At 51.1% G+C, this 22565-nt stretch overlaps 1 protein-coding gene across 4 annotated transcripts in view; it reads left to right on the top strand.

Annotated features, from left to right (window-relative positions):
- POLE (DNA polymerase epsilon, catalytic subunit) overlaps positions 1-22565 on the top strand; it is a 62484-nt gene that overhangs the window by 7070 nt on the left and 32849 nt on the right. For 3 of the 4 annotated variants that reach the window (XM_003814590.6, XM_055096418.2, XM_034934911.3), the window contains exons 7-29: positions 1356-1497; positions 1632-1712; positions 2422-2529; positions 2871-2981; positions 3258-3343; positions 3561-3680; positions 5346-5478; positions 5775-5888; positions 6213-6425; positions 6726-6833; positions 10274-10402; positions 10476-10578; positions 10710-10856; positions 11574-11719; positions 13777-13925; positions 14775-14867; positions 15011-15155; positions 17473-17630; positions 17992-18187; positions 19648-19862; positions 21179-21281; positions 21720-21800; positions 21891-22013. In XM_003814590.6, the coding sequence (XP_003814638.2) occupies positions 1356-1497; positions 1632-1712; positions 2422-2529; positions 2871-2981; positions 3258-3343; positions 3561-3680; positions 5346-5478; positions 5775-5888; positions 6213-6425; positions 6726-6833; positions 10274-10402; positions 10476-10578; positions 10710-10856; positions 11574-11719; positions 13777-13925; positions 14775-14867; positions 15011-15155; positions 17473-17630; positions 17992-18187; positions 19648-19862; positions 21179-21281; positions 21720-21800; positions 21891-22013 (3004 nt within the window). Of the gene's footprint in view, positions 1-1355; positions 1498-1631; positions 1713-2421; positions 2530-2870; positions 2982-3257; positions 3344-3560; positions 3681-5345; positions 5550-5774; positions 5889-6212; positions 6426-6725; positions 6834-10273; positions 10403-10475; positions 10579-10709; positions 10857-11573; positions 11720-13776; positions 13926-14774; positions 14868-15010; positions 15156-17472; positions 17631-17991; positions 18188-19647; positions 19863-21178; positions 21282-21719; positions 21801-21890; positions 22014-22565 lie in introns of those variants that run through there. The other variant, XM_063593237.1, reaches the window with a different exon arrangement.

The raw sequence follows: 22565 nt of genomic DNA, 5'->3' as shown, positions 1-22565 counted from the left end.
TAGGATGCAAAGTAACCGATTAGGAAGAGAAAATCTTGAGTAATGAAGTTTAGATGACTTCGGAAGAACCTACCTTACCCTCTGACAAAAGAGGATCAGTTTGGGATGCTGAACATTTCTACAGTCCCTACCCGGAGTCCGCCTTCCCTGGCAAAGCCACAAGTTGCTTTTTGAAATATTGGAAGGTGCGATCAGAGACTGAGTCCTCAGAGGCTTGAGCCATATCTGAGACTCGTCGGTCTTTTTCCCCCTGAATAGCCCGTTCAGTATTTGAGCTTATAGGCCAATAGTGGCCGCAACGGTGGGCCACTTCTTTAGACATGGCAGAGACCCATGCACAGGCTGTGTGAAGCCCAGGCCTGCTCTTCAGCCTGCACGAGGCAGCCTCCTGAGTATCAGGACCATGGTGGGATGGTCATGCCTGGCTCTCCTGACTGGCAGCACTTAGTGTTTTCTTTCGTTTTTCTTCTATTTACTTATTTGTTTTGAGACAGGGTCTTGCTCTGTTGCCCAGGCTGGAGTGCAGTGGTGCAATCATAGCTCACTGTGGCCTCGAACTCCTGGGCTCAAGCGATCCTTTCACCTCAGCCTCCTGAGTAACTGGGATCACAGATGTGTACCCCATGCCTGGCTAATAATTATTATTATTATTATTATTATTATTGTAGAGATGAGTCTCCCTATGTTGCCCAGGCCTGTCTTGAACTCCTGGGCCGAAGCGATCCTCCTGCCTCCCAGAGTGCTGGGATTAGAGGCATAAGCCACCATGCTTGGCCCTCTTTTTTTTTTTTTTTTTTTCTAGTTGGGGTGTAACTCACATCATATAAAATGAATACATCTTACACTGAATTTTCTCCTGTCTGTAGAGTTATCATCCAAGCTATTCTTTATTTTTTTGAGATGGAGTCTCGCTCTGTTGCCCAGGCTGGAGTGCAGTGGCGCAATCTGGGTTCACTGCAACCTCCGCCTCCTGGGTTCAAGTGATTCTCCTGCCTCAGCCTCCCAGGTATCTGGGATTACAGACATGCGCCACCACGCCTGGCTAATTTTTGTATTTTTAGTAGAGACGGGGTTTCGTCGTGTTGGCCAGGCTCGTCTCGAACTCCTGACCTTGGGTGATCCGCCTTCCTTGGCCTCCCAAAGTGCTGGGATTACAGGCGTGAGCTGCCACGCCTGGCCCAGTCCAAGCCATTCTTAAAAGAAGGACTGCCCTGGTCATTGAAACCACATCAATTTACCTTTTGTGTTTCCTCAGTTTGAACTCTGGTCTCACCTCTTCCTACTGAGTTGGAACTCTGGTCTCACCTCCTCCAGACCCTGGCAGCTGAGTTAGTTGCTCTCTTGTTAATTCCTAGTGTTCTGCAGAGGGGCGGTGTCATTACTGATGAAGAGGAAACCTCTAAGAAGATAGCTGACCAGTTGGACAACATTGTGGACATGCGCGAGTACGATGTTCCCTACCACATCCGCCTCTCCATTGACCTGAAGATCCACGTGGTGAGTGGGGCAGGGTTGGGTCGCTGGTCACATGAATTTCCTAACAGCCAGGAGATGATCATTATGGGTGAATCCACAGAGGAATAGACTTTCCTGGATGTAGAACTCTAGTTAGCACACTGTGTGTTTTGCAGGCTCATTGGTACAATGTCAGATACCGAGGAAATGCTTTTCCGGTAGAAATCACCCGCCGAGATGACCTTGTTGAACGACCTGTAAGTTTTGCTTGTGTTACCTTCATCCTAAAATTTCCGGTTTTCTGGAGAGAATATTCTTCAGTGCTGGAGAGTGAATCTGACTCAAAGATATGTTTGCTGCTTTTCCCCCAAATACTTTATTAAAGGAAATATGGAGTTAGAATTTTTCATCAGTTTCTGACAGTATCATTTCCTTTTTTGTTGTATATCACTGTATGACATCAGTGTTTGAGCTAGGCAGGATTTGGACATTCGAGGGAAAGCTGGGACTTCCGTTTGGGTAGTTGATAGTGAAGGGACATGGTGAAAAATGGATTTGTAACTAGAAGGCCTTGGTTCAAACATGACTTTGTGGTGTTGGGAAAGTCTTTGTATTCAGTTTTCTCTTTTCCGAAACGAAGATATCATCTCTGTGCCACAGTTACCTTTCAGAGTTGTCATAACCACCAGAATGAGGTGATGTCTTTTGAAGAGTTTTTCTCCTAAAGTTCTGTGATTTTAGGCTTGTCCTGTGATCAGCTGCTCTCTTAGGTGTGTCAGTTTTCATACCATAGGGAGTCGTGATACTCTTGATGTAAGTTGGTTAGTCTTAGGGTCCTTCTCCCAGCTCTAGAGCCTTTTGACTCTTTTAACAACCAGAGGGAGGTAGAGCAGGCCGGGGGTGGGTGTTCAGGGAGGCCTAACGGGGAGTTTAGAGCTTGGCTTTATGCTTATTTTGTCCCCACAGGACCCTGTGGTTTTGGCATTTGACATTGAGACAACCAAACTGCCCCTCAAGTTTCCTGATGCTGAGACAGACCAGATTATGATGATTTCCTACATGATCGATGGCCAGGTGAGCAGGTGGCTTCTAGGAAGTAAGCTCCTGGGATGGGGACCTTGTCTGGTCCCCATGCTACAGCAGCATCTGCCCCACTGTTAGTATTTGTTGAGTGAATAATGAGTTAGTCCAGGAATGGGAGCAACCAAGCCGTTCCGACCTCCAGCTGTACCCTCCCCTTTCCAGTGGGAATCCACACACACAGGGTCTCTTCTCAGGAAGCTTAAAGCGCTTTCACATTGCTGTGGACTTCTTTGTAGTGAGAATCTCTAGGCAGAGTGTGTGGGCAGGGTGGGAACGCCATTTCTTGGCTTTGCAGCCTCTGACTTGTGCTGATTGCTAATGAACTTCGCTAGGGCTACCTCATCACCAACAGGGAGATTGTTTCAGAAGATATTGAAGATTTTGAGTTCACCCCCAAGCCAGAATATGAAGGGCCCTTTTGTGTCTTCAATGAACCCGATGAGGTAAGGAGGTATCACTTGGGAAACTACCCGGTATTGTGGGAAGAACAGACATGTGGATCTTTCCAAGGCCTCAGGCATTCCGTCAGATCAGAATTGCAGCTCCATGAGCTTTGTTCTCAGGGTGTGACCATCTTTTCTGACAGAGACGGGCGGGGGGGGGCGGGGCAGGAATAAGGGCCAACATGAGGCTGCTGCTTCTGAACTTTGGGAGAGGAATTTGGAAATAGCTTGAAGAAGAGAAAGAGCAGACCTCTGACCGCTGTGACTTGGGTTCAGGCTCATCTGATCCAAAGGTGGTTTGAACACGTCCAGGAGACCAAACCCACCATCATGGTCACCTACAACGGGGACTTTTTTGACTGGTGAGTCTGTGTCTTCTCTATGAGTAACTGGGCAGCATTTGAGAGGGAGGGCGTTGCGTGGTGCAGGGGCGCTTCCCATGTCGACTTAGGAGGTGGCTCCTGGGTTCACTCTGCACCTCCCGTGTCTGGGTTCCTCCCTGGGTCTGAGGGAGGAATGGAGAAAGGGGAATTAGAGCCTGACCTGCCCACTTGCTTGTCTGTCCTCTTTCCAACCCAGGCCATTTGTGGAGGCCCGGGCAGCAGTCCACGGTCTGAGCATGCAGCAGGAGATAGGCTTCCAGAAGGACAGCCAGGGGGAGTACAAGGCGCCCCAGTGCATCCACATGGACTGCCTCAGGTAGGGGCCACAGAGCAGCATGGCTCCTCACTGTTGTCCGTGAGCGAGATCTGAAGGCCTCTTGCAGACTGTGCTGTCACCACATCTCAGGGGAGGAGGGTGGCTTCCGAGAGGCCGTTTCAGGTCACCCAAGAGGATGGCAGCTGCAACCCTGCCGGGGCCCGGGATGTGCTGTCTTTGACTGTTGACTGACAATTCATCAGTGACCAGGCACATTGAGCATCAGCCTCTGGGGTGGGGAAGCCGCTGGAAAGACGCACTCAGCTCACAGGTCCCAGACCTAGGACCTCATGGAGCTGCTCTGCCCAGGCAAGGTTGGGATGTGGCAGCCCGGCTGCCTCACAGGACAAGCCTCACGGGACAACCACAGATTCCATATGAGCTAGGGTGGGAGGCAGCTCAGAGCTTCAGAGAGTCACGGCGTTCGGGGGCTCTGACATGACTGGTTGGGAAGACAGGTGGATGTGGAAATGCCAACAGAAGGAGGCTGGAAGGGAAGGAAGGGAAGGGAGGGAGGGAAGGGAAGGAAGGGAAGGGAGGGAGGGAAGGAAGGGAATGGAGGGGCCTCCATGGCCTCTGTATTCTGCACAGTGCCACTGGGGTGCTTGCAGCCTGATTGCGTTTCTGTTTAGCTCTGATGCTCAGCACTTGGCTTGGAGAGGGAGGCCAGGAGGCTGGGGCCGGTTTAGCGTGTGACGGTGTGACAGTCCTGATCCAAGGCAGGGAGTGAGGGTTGTGAGGATTCAGGATCTGTCATGTGGGGCAGGGGGAGGCCCAGGGATGCTGGTTCTTAGGGAGGGGTTGGCACCTGGGGTTTTTGTGCCATCCGTGGAGACAGGGAATGGGTAGAGAAGGGGCTTGAGGCAGGAGGTGACCCTGCTACCGATATGCTAGCCTGGAAGCCCCACCCATATGGGGGCCCTGAAGACCACCATGAGGCTTGGTTTGGGCTCGCACTGTAGATTGGGACTCACTGGGTTGCGGGTGGGTCTTGGTAGAAAGCTGGGGTAGTGGATGAACTGAAGGCAAGAGGTGAAGTGAGAGAAGAAGGCCACAGGGTGGAGGCTGCGGGGGGCGGAGACCGGACATGACCCCTGGACAGCTGCTGCAGGGAATGCGTCTGTAGGGAGGAGGTAGAGACAGGTTCCGGGTAGAGTGTGGGGGCCTTCTTTTCTTAATTTTTATTTTTTATTTATTTTTTAAATTTTTATTCTTCTTGGCATCTGATCACATCTTGCCTTCTATTAAAGGAGGGTGGGCTTGAGTGTTTCCGTGCTGAAGGGACAGTGTGAGGAGAGAAGATCAGTGTGGTTGATAGAACTAGGCCCCAGGGGTGCAGACTTGAGGTCTGGGGAGAGGCCCAAGGAGGTGGGGCGCCCGTCGGAGAGGCCACAAGCTCTGCTGAGGATGGGAGGAAGGCGAGGGCCGGAAGGACCAGTCCTGGTGCTTCCTTGTGTTGTGGATAGGTCTGTGAGATTAACTAGATCCTGATGAAGGGTTTTCACGAGGTGCCTTAGGCACACCATGTGGGGCCTTGGTGTGAGGCTCCTGGGTGCCTGTTAGGAACTTGCATCTGTCTGTGTGGTGCCCAGTTTTGCCGGTTCTCAGGGGTTCCCAGGCTGCATGTTAGAATCATCCTGGCTTCTGTTCTCATTCTCCTTCCAGGTGGGTGAAGAGGGACAGTTACCTTCCTGTGGGCAGTCATAATCTCAAGGCGGCCGCCAAGGCCAAGCTAGGCTATGATCCCGTGGAGCTAGACCCGGAGGACATGTGCCGGATGGCCACGGAGCAGCCCCAGGCACGTAAGCCACATCCCGGCTGCCCCTGCTGCCGTGTGCACGCATCCAGATGGCCACGGAGCAGCCCCAGGCACGTGAGCCACATCCCGGCTCCCCCTGCTGCCGTGTGCACGCATGTATGCCAGCCCGCTCCACCCAGCAGGCTGTGTCTCCGGGACACACGTGTTTTGTCCTGTGCCGGTCCCCTTACTGTGTGTGCGGCAGGCTGGTCAGGCCAGGCTTTGCTTTCTGTGCTTCACACTTGACCCTGGGCTCTTGATTTTGATGGCCCTGCTCTCTGGCGTTCTCTCCTCAGACTCTGGCCACGTATTCTGTGTCAGATGCTGTCGCCACTTACTACCTGTACATGAAGTACGTCCACCCATTCATCTTTGCTCTGTGCACCATTATTCCCATGGAGCCCGACGAGGTGAGCATTATCTGTCCTGTCGGCACCCTGGCCTCCTCAGCCCTTGCCCCATTCCAAATGCACTGGAGCTGAATGGAGGTGGATGTCCCAGGAGTGCTGGCACCAGAGGCGGCAGTAGAATTCTGGTGTGTGACGTCAGGGATGTCCTTTGGGAATTCTCTGGCCCTGGTGTGAGGAAGAAACCACAGGAGGCAGAATTTGCAGCCATTTACCACGAGGTTTTCTCTCCTTTCACACTGAAGTTCAGCTTAGGTTCCTGGACTTTGCCTGCAAGTCAGGGCCTTTGGTATTGCTTTTGGCTGGAAGCCTTGGTTTCTCTTGCAGGTGCTGCGGAAGGGCTCTGGCACGCTATGTGAGGCCTTGCTGATGGTGCAGGCCTTCCACGCCAACATCATCTTCCCCAACAAGCAAGAGCAGGAGTTCAATAAGCTGACGGACGACGGACACGTGCTGGACTCTGAGACCTACGTCGGGGGCCACGTGGAGGCCCTCGAGTCTGGGGTTTTCCGCAGCGATATCCCTTGCCGGTTTAGGATGGTGTGCTTCTTCCCTGGGATTCAGATTCTTCCCACTCTTGTGCTGTGGTAGGACCCAGAAGCTGCAGGGGCTGAAATAAAGCCCCTTCTCCCCATCCTGTCCCACGGCCCCTCACCGGGTGTGGCTTCTCTGGCCCAGCACCCCCTGGGGCTTCTTTAGGGCAGTGCACTGCAGAGTGTGCACATGAGTCCTGGAGCTTTCTCAGGCACAACCTGCCACGTGCAGCCACAGCGTCAAACCTGAGGCAGGCTAGTGTGGGTGTGTTTCCCCTCTGACCCCGTCGTCTCACTGTTGTGCTAGAATCCTGCCGCCTTTGACTTCCTGCTGCAGCGGGTTGAGAAGACCTTGCGCCACGCCCTTGAGGAAGAGGAGAAAGTGCCTGTGGAGCAAGTCACCAACTTTGAAGAGGTAACCATCAGGGAGGCAGGAAGAGCCAGTCTGTGTTTGGCGCCTTCTTCACAGACCACGTCTTTCAGCAGCACATTTATTGTGCACCTGCTGCGTGTGGTGCTGTGGACGGATGACACAGGGTCTCTGGTGGGACAGGGCAGTCATGGTTGTGACGTGTGATGCTGTCACAAGGTCGGAGGGCTTCATGAGAGGTAGGGTGTGAGCTGCTCCTGAAATGCAGTAACATGGAAGGTGGGTCCTGGTGGGATGTATCCCGTGTCCTGTTTTAAGGCATTAGGACTTTATTTTATAGGCACTGGGGAGCCATTGGAGGTTCTAAATTTTATTTACTTTTTGTTGTTGAGACTTAAAAATGACAGTAAATTCCTACAAATGACAGGATTAGTGACTGTAAAATCTGTTTACGTAATGGTTAGAAAGCACACTTACAAAGTGTGTTATGTGACTGGAGAGGGAGACACCAGTTCTTCTCTGATCCCTGTTCCTCAGGATGTGGCACATCTCAGGTCTTTTTTTTTTTTTTCCCGTTTTGAGATGGAGTCTCGCTGTTGTTGGCCTGGGCTGGAGTGCAATGGCATGAGCTTGGCTCACTGCAACCTCTGCCTCCCGGGTTCAAGCAATTCTCTTGCCTCAGGCTCCCCAGTAGCTGGGATTACAGGCATCCGCCACCACACCTGGCTAGTTTTTGTATTTTTAGTAGAGACAGGGTTTCACCATGTTGTCCAGTCTGTTCTTGAACTCCTGACCTTGTGATCCGCCTGCCTTGGCCTCCCAAAGTGCTGGGATTACAGGTGTGAGGCACCGTGCCTGGCCTATCTCAGGTCTTTATGTCAGGCACTGTGCAGCACTACATCATGTTCAGTGAGGATGCTGGTTTAGAGTTTTTTACAGTTTTCACATTGATGCCAAGAAACTTTTTTTTTTTTTTTTTTTTTGAGACGGAGTCTTGCTCTGTCACCCACACTGGAGTGCAATGGCATGATCTCGGCTTACTGCAACCTTTGCCTCCTGGGTTCAAGCGATTCTCCTGTCTCAGCCTCCTGAGTAGCTGGGATTACAGGTGCCCACCACCATGCCTGGCCAATTTTTGTATTTTTAGTAGAGATGAGGTTTCACCACGTTGGCCAGGCTGCTTTCGAACTCCTGACTGTAAGTGATCTGCCCACCTCAGCCTCCCAAAGTGCTGGGATTACAGGTGTGAGCCACTGTGCCTGCCCTCAAGAAACATCTTGTAATAGATTCACTAGTCAAAATTTAAACAAGAATATGTGTACACTCTTGGCAAGCTGTGAAGCACTGTTTGGCTATTGTCAGCCACATCCATTATTATACTTCAGGGAACTCTTATGAACCGATCAGGAAGAGAGCCTTGTCTGAATAACAAATAGGAGTTAAAGAATGTCGGCCATGGCCGGGCACGGTGGCTCACGCCTGTAATTCCAGCACTTTGGGAGGCCGAGGTGGATCACGAGGTCAGGAGATTGAGACCATCCTGGCTAACACGGTGAAACCCCGTCTCTACTAAAAAAATATAAAAAAATTAGCCAGGCGTGGTGGCGGGCACCTGTAGTCCCAGCTACTCGGGAGGCTGAGGCAGGAGAATAGCAAGAACCTGGGAGGTGGAGCTTGCAGTGAGCCGAGATGGCTCCACTACACTCCAGCCTGGGCAGCCTGGAATCCCAGCATTTTGGGAGGCTGAGGCGGGTGGATCACCTGAGGTCAGGAGTTTGAGACCAGCCTGGCCAACATGGAGAAACCCCGTCTCTACTAAGAATACAAAAAAAAATTACCCAGGCGTGGTGGCGAGATGTCTCAGAATCTGAGACAGAGTTTCACTTTTGTTGCCCAGGCTGGAGTGCAATGGCATGATCTCGGCTCACCGCAACCTCTGCCTCCTGGGTTCAAGAGATTCTCCTGCCTCAGCCTCCTGAGTAGCTGGGATAACAGGTGCTTGCCACCACGCCTGGGTAATTTTTTTTTGTATTTTTAGTAGAGACAGGGTTTCTCCATGTTGGCCAGGCTGGTCTCGAACTCCCGACCTCAGCTGATCTGCCCGCTCGGCCTCCCAAAGTGCTGGGATTACAGGCGTGAGCCACCGCGCCCGACCTAGAAGCAGATATTTAAAGTCTTTAAGAAACAGTGAAATGGGCAGGTAGAGTGAGGCTGGAGGTGTGGTAGATGTGAGGATGCCAGGCTCCCTGGTGAGTGAGGAAGAGAGCTCTGTAGATGTGAGGACGCCGGGCTCCCTGGTGAGTGAGGAAGAGAGCTCTGTAGATGTGAGGACGCCGGGCTCCCTGGTGAGTGAGGAAGAGAGCTCTGTAGATGTGAGGACGCCGGGCTCCCTGGTGAGTGAGGAAGGGAGCTCTGTAGATGACATTGTCCTGTTAGCGATTCCTAAGTCCTCGCAAGTGCCCTTGAAAGGGAAGCCCAGGATCGCCTTTGTGTCCCTGAAGGGTCACCTGTTGGGCGGAGGGTGGCTGGGGGGATGTCAGCAGGGGCTCACAGCCACGTGGGGCATGTCCAGGTGGTGTCCCCACCATGGAAACTTGGCCATTCACTTGTCCCAGCCCATCCTCCCCTTCTTGACTGGACAGCCTTTCAGAACACGCCGTTACTGGGCATAGAAGGGTGCAGTGGAGGCTCTTCCCCGGCTGATTGGTTTATCTGTAATTCAAGTAGAAACAATAGGTGTTACTGTTGTGGTATTTCCTGTTCTATGGAATAGATGTTATTCCTTGTAATCACTTTTTTCTTAAAATTTTAGGTGTGTTTTCTATTTTTACTACTTTGGAGGGTTTTAAGGATTTTTCTTTTTCTTTTTTTTTTTCTGAAACAGGATCTGGCTCTGTTGCCCAGGCTGGAGTGCAGTGGTGCAATCTGGGCTCACTACAGCCTTGACCTCACGGGCTCAAGCGATTCTTCCACCCCAGCGTTCCGAGTAGCTGGGACTACAGGTGCCACCGCCACACACGGCTAATTTTTTATTTTTTATAGAGACGGGGGGGTCCCACTGTGTTGCTCAGGCTGGTCTCGAACTCCTGGGCTCAAGTGATCGTCTGGCCTCGGTCTCCGAAAGTGCTAGGATTACAAGCATGAACCACTGCACCTGGCCTAAGGATTTTTTTTAATACTAAGGAGAGTTTAGTGTTCAAGTAATTTTCTAATGACTCCACCAAATTTAATGTATTTCATAGAAATGATGGCAACCCTTCTTAACTTTTTTCTTCTGGCTAGTTTTTGCTCTATTTATATATTTTTCAGCTTTTTCTTTCATAGAAATGATGGCAACCCTTCTTAACTTTTTTCTTCTGGCTAGTTTTTGCTCTATTTATATATTTTTCAGCTTTTTCCTCTCCTGAATGTCTAAAAGGGGTTGGTGAACTGCACACGAGGCAAGCTTGGTCACCAGCCTCGACTGAGTTTCGCTTTCTCTGCAGGTGTGTGATGAGATTAAGAGCAAGCTTGCCTCCCTGAAGGACGTTCCCAGCCGCATCGAGTGTCCACTCATCTACCACCTGGACGTGGGGGCCATGTACCCCAACATCATCCTGACCAACCGCCTGCAGGTGAGACTTTACTTCCCGTGTCAGAGTCGGAGCTCTCTCTGCCCAGCCCTAAGTGCTTTCTCACCCCTCCCAGCCCTCTGCCATGGTGGACGAAGCCACCTGTGCTGCCTGTGACTTCAATAAGCCTGGAGCAAACTGCCAGCGGAAGATGGCCTGGCAGTGGAGGGGCGAGTTCAGTGAGTGTCGGCCGCCTGGGTGGGCACTCGGTGGGAAACGGGTGGGTGAGTGTCGGCTGCCTTTCTCCACTCGGTGGGAAGCCGGTGTGTCTGTGCCTCCTTTTGAACTTGCCCCCATTGCCTCCTTCCAGTGCCAGCCAGTCGCAGCGAATACCATCGGATCCAGCACCAGCTGGAGTCAGAGAAGTTCCCCCCCTTGTTCCCAGAGGGGCCAGCTCGGGCCTTTCATGAACTGTCCCGCGAGGAACAGGCGAAATACGAGAAGAGAAGGCTGGCGGGTGAGTGCCTGGGCATGGTCACGGCTGTAAAGATGTGGCTCCTGCTCCCACTTTCTGTTCTTACTGGGCTGCGTTGGTCCATCCCAGCTGGGGCCCCAGAGGTGTTGTCACAGCAGACCAGAAGCTGCTCTAGGTCACTGTAAGCTGTGCTCTCACTGCAGGGTCCTTTATTTGCTTCCCCGTCTGCAAGTGTTAGACACTGCTGCTCTGTGGTCTTGGGGTATTTGGCCTGTTCCTACCCCTGGGCTGTCCTATTTCTTTCTTCTTCTTTTTTTTTTTTTTTGAAATGAGGTCTCACTCTGTCACCCAGGCTGGAATGCAGTGGTGTGATCTTGGCTCACTGCAGCCTCAACCTCCCAGGCACCGGCAATCCTCCCATCTCAGCCTCCTAAGTAGCTGGGACTACAGGTGTGCACCACCATGCCTAGCTAATTTTTTGTATTTTTTGTAGAGATGGGGTCTTGCCATGTTGCCTAGGCTGGTCTCAAACTCCTGGGCTCAAGTGATCCGCCTGCCTCGGCCTCCCAAAGTGCTGGGATTACAGGTGTGAGCCACCGTGCCCGCCCACCTTTTTCGGTATGAGAAACTAGCAGTGTATCTGAGCTGTTGCTCCTTTGTGGTGACGTAGAAGCCATGTTCTTCAGCACCCCTGTGCCCTGGCTCCCTCTGCTCTGGGAGACCTCTCCCACCTGCTCTGCCCGTCTCCGTCGTGCTTAGATTACTGCCGGAAAGCCTACAAGAAGATCCACATCACCAAGGTGGAAGAGCGTCTCACCACCATCTGCCAGCGGGAAAACTCCTTCTACGTGGACACCGTGCGTGCCTTCCGGGACAGGCGTTACGAGTTCAAAGGGCTCCACAAGGTGAGCTCTGAGGGGCTGCAAGCTTTGGCCTCTGTGAGGGCAGTTTCGGTCGGCTCATGAAGTGGGCACTCTTGGCTCCTTGCCTGGGATCCTCTGAGCAGGCACTTGCACTCGGATGGTAACGTGCAATTGTTTTTGACTTGGAAGAGTTTATGGCCACGAAGGACGCAGACCATCATCCACCCTGGTCTGAGGCCTCAGAAGGACTCTAAAGGATGATTTCTAAAGTGATTATTTAGAGCAGCGGTCAGCAAGCTACAGCTGGCTGGCCATTTGAGTACCTCAAGTTTTACGAACCCAACTGCCTTCGCCTATTGTTTGTCTCTTTCCCGCTGTCATGGGAGGTGAGGAGTTCCGAGAAACTCTAAGGCCTTCTCATCTATGGTATTCACCATCCGGCCCCTCGTGTTTAACTGATGTATTTCATCCGGTAGGAACATGGAAAATGCATAGCAACACCTCTGTTTTGATATCAACGGGTCATTATTTTATATCTGATCAGATTGAGCCATTTTTTTTCTGAGAGACCTTCACTGTAGACTCAGCACGGCCCCTGCTGTGCGGCCCCCTGGCATCCTGCACTGCCCTGCTGAACTCATCGTCACATGTTCTTTTTTATAATGGTAAGGCGGACATAATATGACATTTAGTGTTTTTAAGTGCTCAGTTCAGGGGCATGAAGCATATTCACACTGTTGTGCAACTATCACCACCATCTACCTCCAGAATTCTTCGCCTTCTCAAATGGAAACTCTTATCTCCATTAAACAGTAGCTCCCCACCTCCTCCCTGGCCCCTAGTGACCCCCATTCCACTTTCTGTCTCTGAATTCCATGACTCTAGGGATGTCATGTAAGTGAACCGTGCAGTATTTGTATCTTTGTGACCGGCTTTTTCACTTAGCATGATGCTTTCTTTTTTGGAGACGGGGTCTTACTCTGTCACCAAGGTTGGAGCACAGTGGTGTGACCTTGGCTCACTGCAGCCTCCACCTCCCAGGCTCAAGTGATCCTCCCGCCTCAGCCTCCCCAGTTCCTGGGACCACAGGCGTACCATCACGCCTGATCGTTGTATGTTTGGTAGAGACGGGGTTTCACCATGTTGCCAAGGCTGGTCTCAAAGTCCTGAACTCAGGTCATCTATCCACCCCAGCCTCCCACAGGGCTGGGATTACAGGCGTGAGCCACCGCGCCCAGTCTTAGTATGATGTTTTCAAGGTTTATCAACATACAGCGTGTATCTGTACTGTATTTTTGTAAATGGCTGAATAATATTTCATTGTGTGGATTTGTCACATTTTGTCTATCCTTCATACACCGACGTTCACTTGGGTTGCTTCCACCTTTTGGCTGTCGTGAGCAATCCTGGTTTCAACATGGGCTGCAAGTGCGTCTTCAGGTCTCTGCTTTTGGTGATTTTGGATATGTACCCAGCAGTAGAGTTGTTGGGTCATATGCTAATGCTACATTTACCTTTTAAGGAGCTGCCTTACTATCTCACTTTATTTTAATTAAGCAATTGCTAAATTACTTGTTCATCTGTCTCCCTCATCAAATAAGCACCAAAAGTGGAGTGACTGTCTCGTGCTTCAGAGTACAATGGAGTTCCTGGCACATACTAGGCACTCAGTAATTATCTTAAGGAATTTGCTTTTGTTCCTTAAATACCCAGCCTTTAAAAACCTTTTCTCATGTTGAGTGGGGAATTTGATGAGACATCTGTGGTCTTAGCTGCATTTCTTTCTTGATTGATGTTACCAGGCACCCCCGAGTAGCTCTTGTTCCCTAGAAAGTGTGCTGAAGCGTTTAGGATGTCAGACCGTGAAATCTACAATGTTCAAATGATTCTGTCAACACAGAGAGACAGAATAAAGGAAGTGTGACAAAATATTGACAGTTGGCCAGTCTAGGAGAAGAATGTACACTCTTCATTGTACTGGTTTTTTAGGTTTTCTATAGATTTGAAAATTTTCAAAATACTAAAAACCTGGGCTATTGACTTTGTAGAATGTGAAATGGAAGAATCTGTGAGGTGCTCCATGTTCATGTGCTTCTCAGGTGTGGAAAAAGAAGCTCTCGGCGGCCGTGGAGGTGGGCGACGCGGCTGAGGTGAAGCGCTGCAAGAACATGGAGGTGCTGTATGACTCGCTGCAGCTGGCCCACAAGTGCATCCTGAACTCCTTCTATGGCTATGTCATGCGCAAGGGGTAGGTGGGCCCGGGCCCGGGAGAGGCTTATGGGAGGAATGGATGAGTCCACGTTTAGGGCAGCTTCAGGTGTAGGCTGCTGTGCATGGAGGGCCGTTCATCTGATTCAAGGAATGTTGGAGGGAGAAGGCTTTGGGCTGGGGTGGGGCTGGGAGGTTGAAGAGAGTGGAGGCCACGCTGACTTTGAGGGTCTGGGTGTCCATGAGTGATGCGTGCTGTGGGGTGTATGTGTCTCTGCATCATGGGCTGGAGACGTGACTTGCCATTTTCCAGCGTGTTTATGTCTCCCAGCGTGGATCCTCACTCAGGGACTTGCAGAGTGTCGGGCAGTTGCTTCACAGCATGTCTGCGTGTCCGGGAGGGGCAGAGAAGCAACTGACAAGGGGCATGGGGCTGGTGCTGGGAGGGGAGGATGGGACAGCTGACAGCAGGGCTGGGACCCAGGCTGGAGGAGGGTTGGGCCTGGCAGCTAGGCCTGGGCCTTCTCTGAGAAGCTGGAGGTGAGAATGGGGCTTGGGAGGAGGTGTGAAGAGAGTAGAGAAGGCGTGAATGGGTCTGGGTGGTATTAAGAGTCCTGCTGAGGCTGGAGTCCTGAACGGATGGACGCAGTGGCACATACTGCACCCTTCCAGATCCTTCCTGAGCTATGCTGGGCACCAAGGTGGGGACAGAGAAGTGTCCTCGGGCAGAGCCAGATTCCACCTTAGTTCTGTCCTGGTACACGCACATTTGGCTGCTTCCCTTGTCCCTGTCGCATCTCTCCTTTCCTCCTCCCCACTCCTCACTGCCTCTGATACCCCCTGGAGGAGCCATATCAGCCCCACCCACCAGTTTGTGGTGTCCTCTCAGGGCTCGCTGGTACTCCATGGAGATGGCTGGCATCGTCTGCTTCACAGGGGCCAACATCATCACCCAGGCACGGGAGCTGATCGAGCAGATTGGGTGAGTGCAGAAGGGGAGCCATGGGGCTGGGAGCAGGTCCTGGGGGCAAGCATGGGCAGGAAGGAAGGAGGGAAGGCTGGAGGCCACACACTGGGCGGGAAGGAAAGGGGAACTCACGACCTTGCTCCTCTCTTTCTCTGAAGGAGGCCTTTAGAGCTGGACACAGATGGAATATGGTGCGTCCTGCCCAACAGCTTCCCAGAAAATTTTGTCTTCAAGACGACTAATGTGAAGAAGCCCAAAGTGACCATCTCCTACCCAGGCGCCATGTTGAACATCATGGTCAAGGTGAGTCTGGGGCCTCTGGTCCTGAAGCTCTGGCTGGCCTGGCGTCAGTGCCCTGATGTCACTGGCTCTGCAGCACCTCACAGTGCATGCCTTCCTGGCACCCAGCACTGCTCACATTGCTTTTCTATAACCTGAAGACCATGGTCAGAAGGTATCAAGTGATTCCACTCCTTTCTCTTTCAGCATAGCTCCCAGAACTTTTTGCTTTTAACTTTTTATTTTGAAATAATTTTAAACTTACAGGAAATTACAGAAATAGTACAGAGAATTTCTGTATCCCCTTCAACCTGCTTCCCCTAATGCTGACCTCGCATAAACCACGGTGCGCTTGTCAAAACTAAGAAACCTATGTCTGTGCCCCAGTAACTGCACTGCAGGCCTCACCTGGATTTCCCATTTCCCACCACAGCCCCTCTTCTCTCCCAGGATCCCAGCAAGGACCCACGTGGCACCGAGTTGTCCTGTCCCGGTCCGTCCTCGTGTCACGACCTCCCCCTCTGGTGGTGCCGGCCAGGCGATGGTTGGCTGTCCCTTGATCAGGGGTTGTCTGTTGTTTCTCGTGACTAGACTGAGGTGATTTGGGTTTTTGGAGGAGCTCCACAGGTGCGACACCCTCCCCACGTTCTCACACGCATCGTGTTGGTTTGTGGTGGTGTGGGAGTGTGGGTGTGTTGTGGGGACGGCTTAGTCTCCTGCCTGAGGGGCTTCTGCAGGCCTTACTGTGGCGCTCCTGTGCCCCCTCCTATACGGCTCTTCAGTCGTAAATACACACCCAGTGGGGAGGAATAAGCGTCCCTGGAGGAGGGCTGTCAGAGTTTCTGGACCTGTATTAGAGCCATCACAGCAGCAAATAAATATCGTGGAGCAGGTGCTTCGAGACAGTGTATCTGCAGCTGCTCCATAAGCTTCTGCCCACTGTGTTAGCGTTGCTGATGGGCTGTGTTTGCTGGTGGGCCGCACCTGCAGCAGTTACGCCTGAGGTTTCCTGTCGTGGTTTTTCTCTGGCGATTGTCTGTTTCCTTCATTCCTTCTACTGTATCAATTGGGATCCTGTAGGGAAGCGTTGCTATCCTTCTCTTCCATTTGTTCTCGTTTATTTGTCTGCTTATTGACATCAGTGTGGATTTGCGGATCAGAGTGGACATCCCAGGGTTATTGTTCATAGGACCGGAGTGGCTTCCTGCTCCACGTGTTCCCCTTGGGCCACTGGGGCCTCCTGGTTTGTGGCGTGTTCTTGGGACACGCCGTCTTCTGGTCTTTGTTTCTGGAGCACTTTCCTACTTCTTGGTACTGTAAGGTCCACCAGCCTCATCTTGTATTTTCCCTGCTCCAACCTGGAGTCAGCCAGTTCTCCGAGAAGAATGATGTAAAAACCCGAGTTGGGGTGCTTGCTGTGCTCACTGTTCCTGGGAGTGTCATAGCTTCCAGTCTCTCATAGTGGAGGCAGCCAGGAAGTATGTCTCTAGTAACGCACGCACACAGAGCTGTTTATTTCTGTGTCTGTCTGTCTGCATGGATGCATTTAAACACATGAGTCTGCCCCTTTCTTATTAGTGACTTCTTTCTCCTTCAGTGATAAACCTGTTTCGAATTTCTCAATATATGTGTTTGTTCAATCCTAGAGTCCATGTAAAGTAGTTTTAGAATTGCTAACAGACTTGTGTCCCATGAGAAATAATTTCACCAGCCACTGTACAGCATTTGTAGATAGTTACTTTTGTTTTCAGCCTTACCCTGTCCAGTCAGCAGAGTTCACGGGGCAGCTCCTTCCTCCCCACTCTGTTGGCATGTTCTGCTGTATGTCCACAGTGCTGTTGGGCTCATTTGGCCCAGTCTGCACCCCTCTTGGGATCCCAGCACCATGGCTGGATGGCTTGTAATTTGCACACAGTGACGTTCACTCTGTAGCGTACAGCCCTGTGGGTTTGGACAAGTGCATAGTGTGTGTGTCCAGCACCACAAAGCAACACAAAACAGCTGCAACCCCTTTGTCAGCAAATCCTCTCCCTACCCGGAAACCCTGGCAACCCACAATGTGTTTTTTGTACTATAATTTTGCTTTGTCGAAAATGTCATGTAAAGGGAAGCATACGGCCTGTAGCATTTTGGGTCTGGCTTCTTGGACCTAACAGATACACCTGAGTTTCACCACTTGGTTGCATGCATCAGAACTTCCTTCCTTCCTGCTGCCAAGTCGTGTTAGTTATGTGGAAAAGCCTCGGTTTGTCAATCCATCCACTCCTGGAGGGACACCAGGTGGTTTCCAGGTTTGGGCCATCATGAGTGAAGCTGCCCCCTCTTCACTCTTGTTTCTCAGGAAGGCTTCACCAATGACCAGTACCAGGAGCTGGCTGAGCCGTCCTCACTCACCTACGTCACCCGCTCAGAGAACAGCATCTTTTTTGAGGTTGATGGGCCCTACCTTGCCATGATTCTTCCAGCCTCCAAGGAAGAAGGCAAGAAATTGAAGAAGAGGTGGGACTCTCATAGCTTTTGTGCTTTAGAAAGGACATGGATTGAGATAGATTAAATTTAGCCCAGAAAGGAGGTTGGATCAGGAGCCAGGACAGAAACAGACCTGGGTTCTTGTGATCTTACTGATTCCGTTTGCACCAGCTCTGTCTGCCCGCCTGCTGTATTCTGGCTCTGTGGCTGCAGGCCCTTCAGCCATTTTCCTTTTAGAGAAGCAGTGGCCTAAGGGAGAGAGACGTTTGCTGCCTGGTGGATGACAGGTGGAGGGTTGGAAAGGGAAGAGGCGGGCAGAGAGGATGAGGCACAGCTGGTGGCTCCCCAGCGCTCCTTGCCACTGCTGTGCTTGCCTTTTTTTTTTTTTCAGGTATGCTGTGTTCAATGAAGACGGTTCTCTGGCTGAGCTCAAGGGCTTTGAGGTCAAACGCCGCGGGGAACTGCAGCTGATTAAGATCTTCCAATCCTCGGTGTTTGAGGCCTTCCTCAAGGGCAGCACGCTGGAAGAGGTGTATGGCTCTGTAGCCAAGGTGGCTGACTACTGGCTGGACGTGCTGTACAGCAAGGTAAAGGCCTACCCTCCACCCTCACCTGCTCTGAGGGATGAAGGATGAAGCAAGAAGGGGACCCCGTGCTTCCTGGGCTCCTGGAGACCAAGGTGACCGAAGAACACAGGGCCAGTCCTAATGAAATCCCAAGACCTCCTGAGCACGATTACCCCCTTGGAGTTCCCCTCAACTTCTGCATCCAGGGACACAACTCTGAGGGAAACGTTTTTCTAAATAGCGTGATAAGCCTGGCATGGTGATGCGTGCCTGTGGTTCCAGCTACTTGGGAGGATCACTTGAGACCAGGAAGTAGAGGCCACAGTGAGCCGTGACTGCACCACTGCACTCCAGCCTGGGATATTTGTTTATTTCTATGTTACTTTGTATTTTTTATATTTTTCAGGCTACATAACATTTTGACAGTTTACATACCTTAATTTACGTAACTAGTCCACGATTATTTACTACCAGATAGGTTTCACATTTCCATTGTTATCAATGGTGTTGCATTGAACGAGATATCTCGGTTCATATGTTTCCCAGGCACAGGCGTCTTGGGCAGAAGGAATACTGGAACACTCTGCAGTGCTTTCCTGGCTTGCTTTGCTGTGTGGGCTTCTGTTTCTTGGCATATTGTCTTGTATAGAGTGAAACACACGAGCAAAGGAGCACCAGGGTATCACACAGAATATTCATGAGCCCAGCACCCCTTACAGGATGTGGGGGGCCTGTGGTCAGGAACATGTGTGCAAAGCACAGCTCCAGCTGGATGTGGGTGCCACACTGGAACTGCTCAGGCCTCCACTGCTTAGGCCACTCTCCAGCCGGCCGGAGTTTCTCTTTCCTCTCTTCTGGCTCTTCCTGCCCCTTCTTTCTCTTCCTTTCAAGGAGAAAAACTTCCTGTCTTAGGCCGAGCAACATCCTTTTCTGCAGCCTTGGTGCTCTTCAGTAAATTCTTCTTGATATTTTGTGCACAGTTTAATAAAATAAAAGCCAAGCCAGGTGTGGTGGCTCATGCCTGTAATCCCAGCACTTGGGAGGCCTTGGCGGGCAGACCACTTGAGGTCAGGAGTTGGAAACCAGCCTGGCCAACATGGCAAAACCCTTTCTCTACTAAAAATACAAAAATTAGCTGGATGTGATGGCACGTGCCTGTAATCTCAGCTACTTGGGAAGCTGAGGCACGAGAATCTCTTGAACCCAGGAGGGGAGGTTTTAGTGAGCTGAGATTGCACCACTGCACTCCAGCCTGGGTGACAGAATGAGACTCTGTCTCAAAAAAATATAAAAGCTAAAGTTTTGTGCGTGTGTGTGTGTGTTTTAAAGTATTGCCACACAGGCATATTAGAGAGCTCTTGAAATTGCAGCCTTCTGCGTCTCAGGCTAGAGAAGGGCATGGCCTAGAGGAGCACAGTCCAGGGTGAGCCCAGACTCTGCCCCTTGATTTCTGCAGTGTTTTACCCATTGTCTTTCTCTAGGCAGCCAACATGCCTGACTCTGAGCTATTCGAGCTCATCTCTGAGAACCGTTCCATGTCTCGGAAGCTGGAAGATTACGGGGAGCAGAAGTCTACATCCATCAGCACAGCAAAGCGCCTGGCCGAGTTCCTGGGAGACCAGATGGTCAAGGATGCAGGGCTGAGTTGCCGCTACATCATCTCCCGCAAGCCCGAGGGCTCCCCTGTCACGGAGAGGTGAGGGCTCCCCCCATCACGGAGAGGTGAGGGCTCCTCCCATCACGGACAGGTGAGGGCTCCCTCCGTCACGGAGAGGTGAGGGCTCCCCCCGTCACAGAGAGGTGAGGGCTGCCCTGTCACGGAGAGGTAAGGGGTTCCTTACAGATTTGGGCTGTGTTTAACACCAAGTTTGGGGATGGCATAAGTGTCCATCAACCAGAAATGGATAATTGCCATTTTGTAGGGAATGAGATACACTATACCAGAGTTCAAAGGGTTGAATTGCAGCTACAGGTTACAACACTGACAGTTTGAAACCACGTTGGAGAAAAAAGCAAAAATCAGGTTGAAGGAAGACCCTTATGCCTCCGTGTATGTAAAACTTAAAAACATGGAAACTGCTCTTTTTTTTTTTTTTTGGTGGTTATATACAAATAGGACCAGTACAAATGCCTGCGTGGGGTTGATGAACACCAGAATAAGGGTTGTCTTTACTTCTGTGTGAGGAGGGGATAGGTTGGGGTCACACAGGGCTTCACTCTAATCGTCTCACACAGGAAGTCAGAGTGGCCAAGTGTTGAAGCTTGATGGAGCCGAGTGGATCATAGTGTGCGTGTCTTCTTTAGGTCTCCTTATGTTTGCAGTATTCACCACAGATGTTTCCTCCAGTGAAAGGGAAGCACTGACGGTTGCCAGTTGCTTTGCTAGTGACATGAAAACAGGCTCATTCGTTCTAGAAAGCAGCCTGAGTCTTCTGTGTGTTACTCAGCAAGGAACATGTAGACATGGTTATGAACGTGCACATTTGCCTGTATGCATGCACGTGGTTACTCAGTGAGAAACGCAGACATGTTTACGCACACACGCATGTCTTTGCCTATACGCACGCGCGTGGTTACTCAGAAACGTAGACATGTTTACGCACGCATGCGTTTATGTGCATGCACATGGTTATGCCGTGAGAAACATGTAGACATAGTTATGAACATGCACGTGTTTGCCTGTACGCATGCACGTGGTTACTCAATGAGAAACGCAGACATGTCTACACACACGCATGTGTTTATGTATATGCATGCCCATGGTTACGCTGTGAGGAACATGTAGACATGTTTACGTGCACACACGCACGTGTTTACACATACACACGCACGTGTCACTCCCCGAGGAACCTGTAGGCATGTTTGTGCATACATATGCACGCAGATGTATACATTGATGTTTGTGAACAGCTGTTACACGTCCTTATTTCCATGTTCATTTGATAAGAGTTAGGATCAGATTTTGGGTGATTTTCACTGTTACTGAGCTGTGTGCCTGTCTTCCTTACCCAGGGCCATCCCACTTGCCATTTTCCAAGCAGAGCCCACGGTGAGGAAGCACTTTCTCCGGAAATGGCTCAAGAGCTCTTCCCTTCAAGACTTTGATATTCGAGCAGTGAGTGCCAGTTGCGTTCTCTACTCTTAAAAGTTTACAAGGAAAGCTAGACAGAGCAGAATATGTCTGAGTTGGATTATGTTTTTTGTCTGGCGTCTTCACTCTTGACTTCCTCCTTTCTGATAAGTAATAGGTGAGCACCTAATAACCCTTTAGGGCAAAACTGAAAACATGAAGTGCCTGGGGCCCTTTAGCTGTTCTATTGGATGGACTAAGGCCAGGGGTGTTGGCTCAGCCACCTACTAGCTCTGTGATCTAGAGGAGTCAGTGAAGCTCCCTGCCTTGGTGTCCTCTGCTGTGCAATGGGCACCTTTCATCATAGAGTTTCTGAGAGGATTAAATAAGACACAGTGGTTAGCCCTGTGCTCAGCATGAAGTGAGCCCCACTCTTGGCTGCTGCCACCTGCTGTTCTCTGTGCCCGTTTCCTGCACATGCAGATTCTGGATTGGGACTACTACATTGAGCGGCTGGGAAGCGCCATCCAGAAGATCATCACCATCCCTGCGGCCCTGCAGCAGGTAAGGGCGGGGTCAGTGGCACAGGCTGTGGGGCTAAAAACTGTGCAGTTAGACAAGGGTCTCTCTCTGATGGGTGTTGGCCTCACACAGGTAAAGAACCCAGTGCCACGTGTCAAACACCCCGACTGGCTGCACAAAAAACTGCTGGAGAAGAATGATGTCTACAAGCAGAAGAAGATCAGTGAGCTCTTCACCCTGGAGGGCAGGAGACAGGTGACGGTGGGGCCCCGAGGCTGGGCTGGGCGGGATCCTTGTGACACACAGGACTCCAGGCTCCTTGCGCTGCTGTGTGTGCTGTAGTGAAGCTTCTGTTCAAGCATCGAAAATGGACTTTTTCTGAAAATGTGCCCATTGGCACTTTACTCTCTAACTCTGAGTGTCACTCTTGTTAATAGGACACCATTGTGAGGCTGAGGTGAGGGCAAGGAACTGTCTCCTTATGTGAAAATATTAGGGTGCACTACTTAGACTCAGTGCCTTGGGCAAATCACTGTCTCTTGAAGCCCCGGTTTTCTGAATGTGAAATGAATATCTTCCCTATGGAAACACTTAGAAACACAGGACACAGTGTAATAAAAGGTACAGTGAAAGTCAGAAGAGCAAAAGGAAAATTCTTAAATGCTGAAAATTAAAAGTAAGCTATAAATCAGAGCAGTATACAAACTCACATGACAAGAAAAAGGTTCTTTGACCAGGTGTGGTGGCTCACGCCTGTAATCCCAGCACTTTGGGAGGCCTAGGTGGGCAGATCACAAGGTCAGGAGA

Source organism: Pan paniscus, chromosome 10 (genome assembly GCF_029289425.2).
Source record: "Pan paniscus chromosome 10, NHGRI_mPanPan1-v2.0_pri, whole genome shotgun sequence".
Classification (NCBI taxonomy): domain Eukaryota; kingdom Metazoa; phylum Chordata; class Mammalia; order Primates; family Hominidae; genus Pan; species Pan paniscus.
The sequence above is the reverse complement of the archived record's forward strand: the minus strand, read 5'-3'. Positions and strand labels throughout refer to the sequence as shown.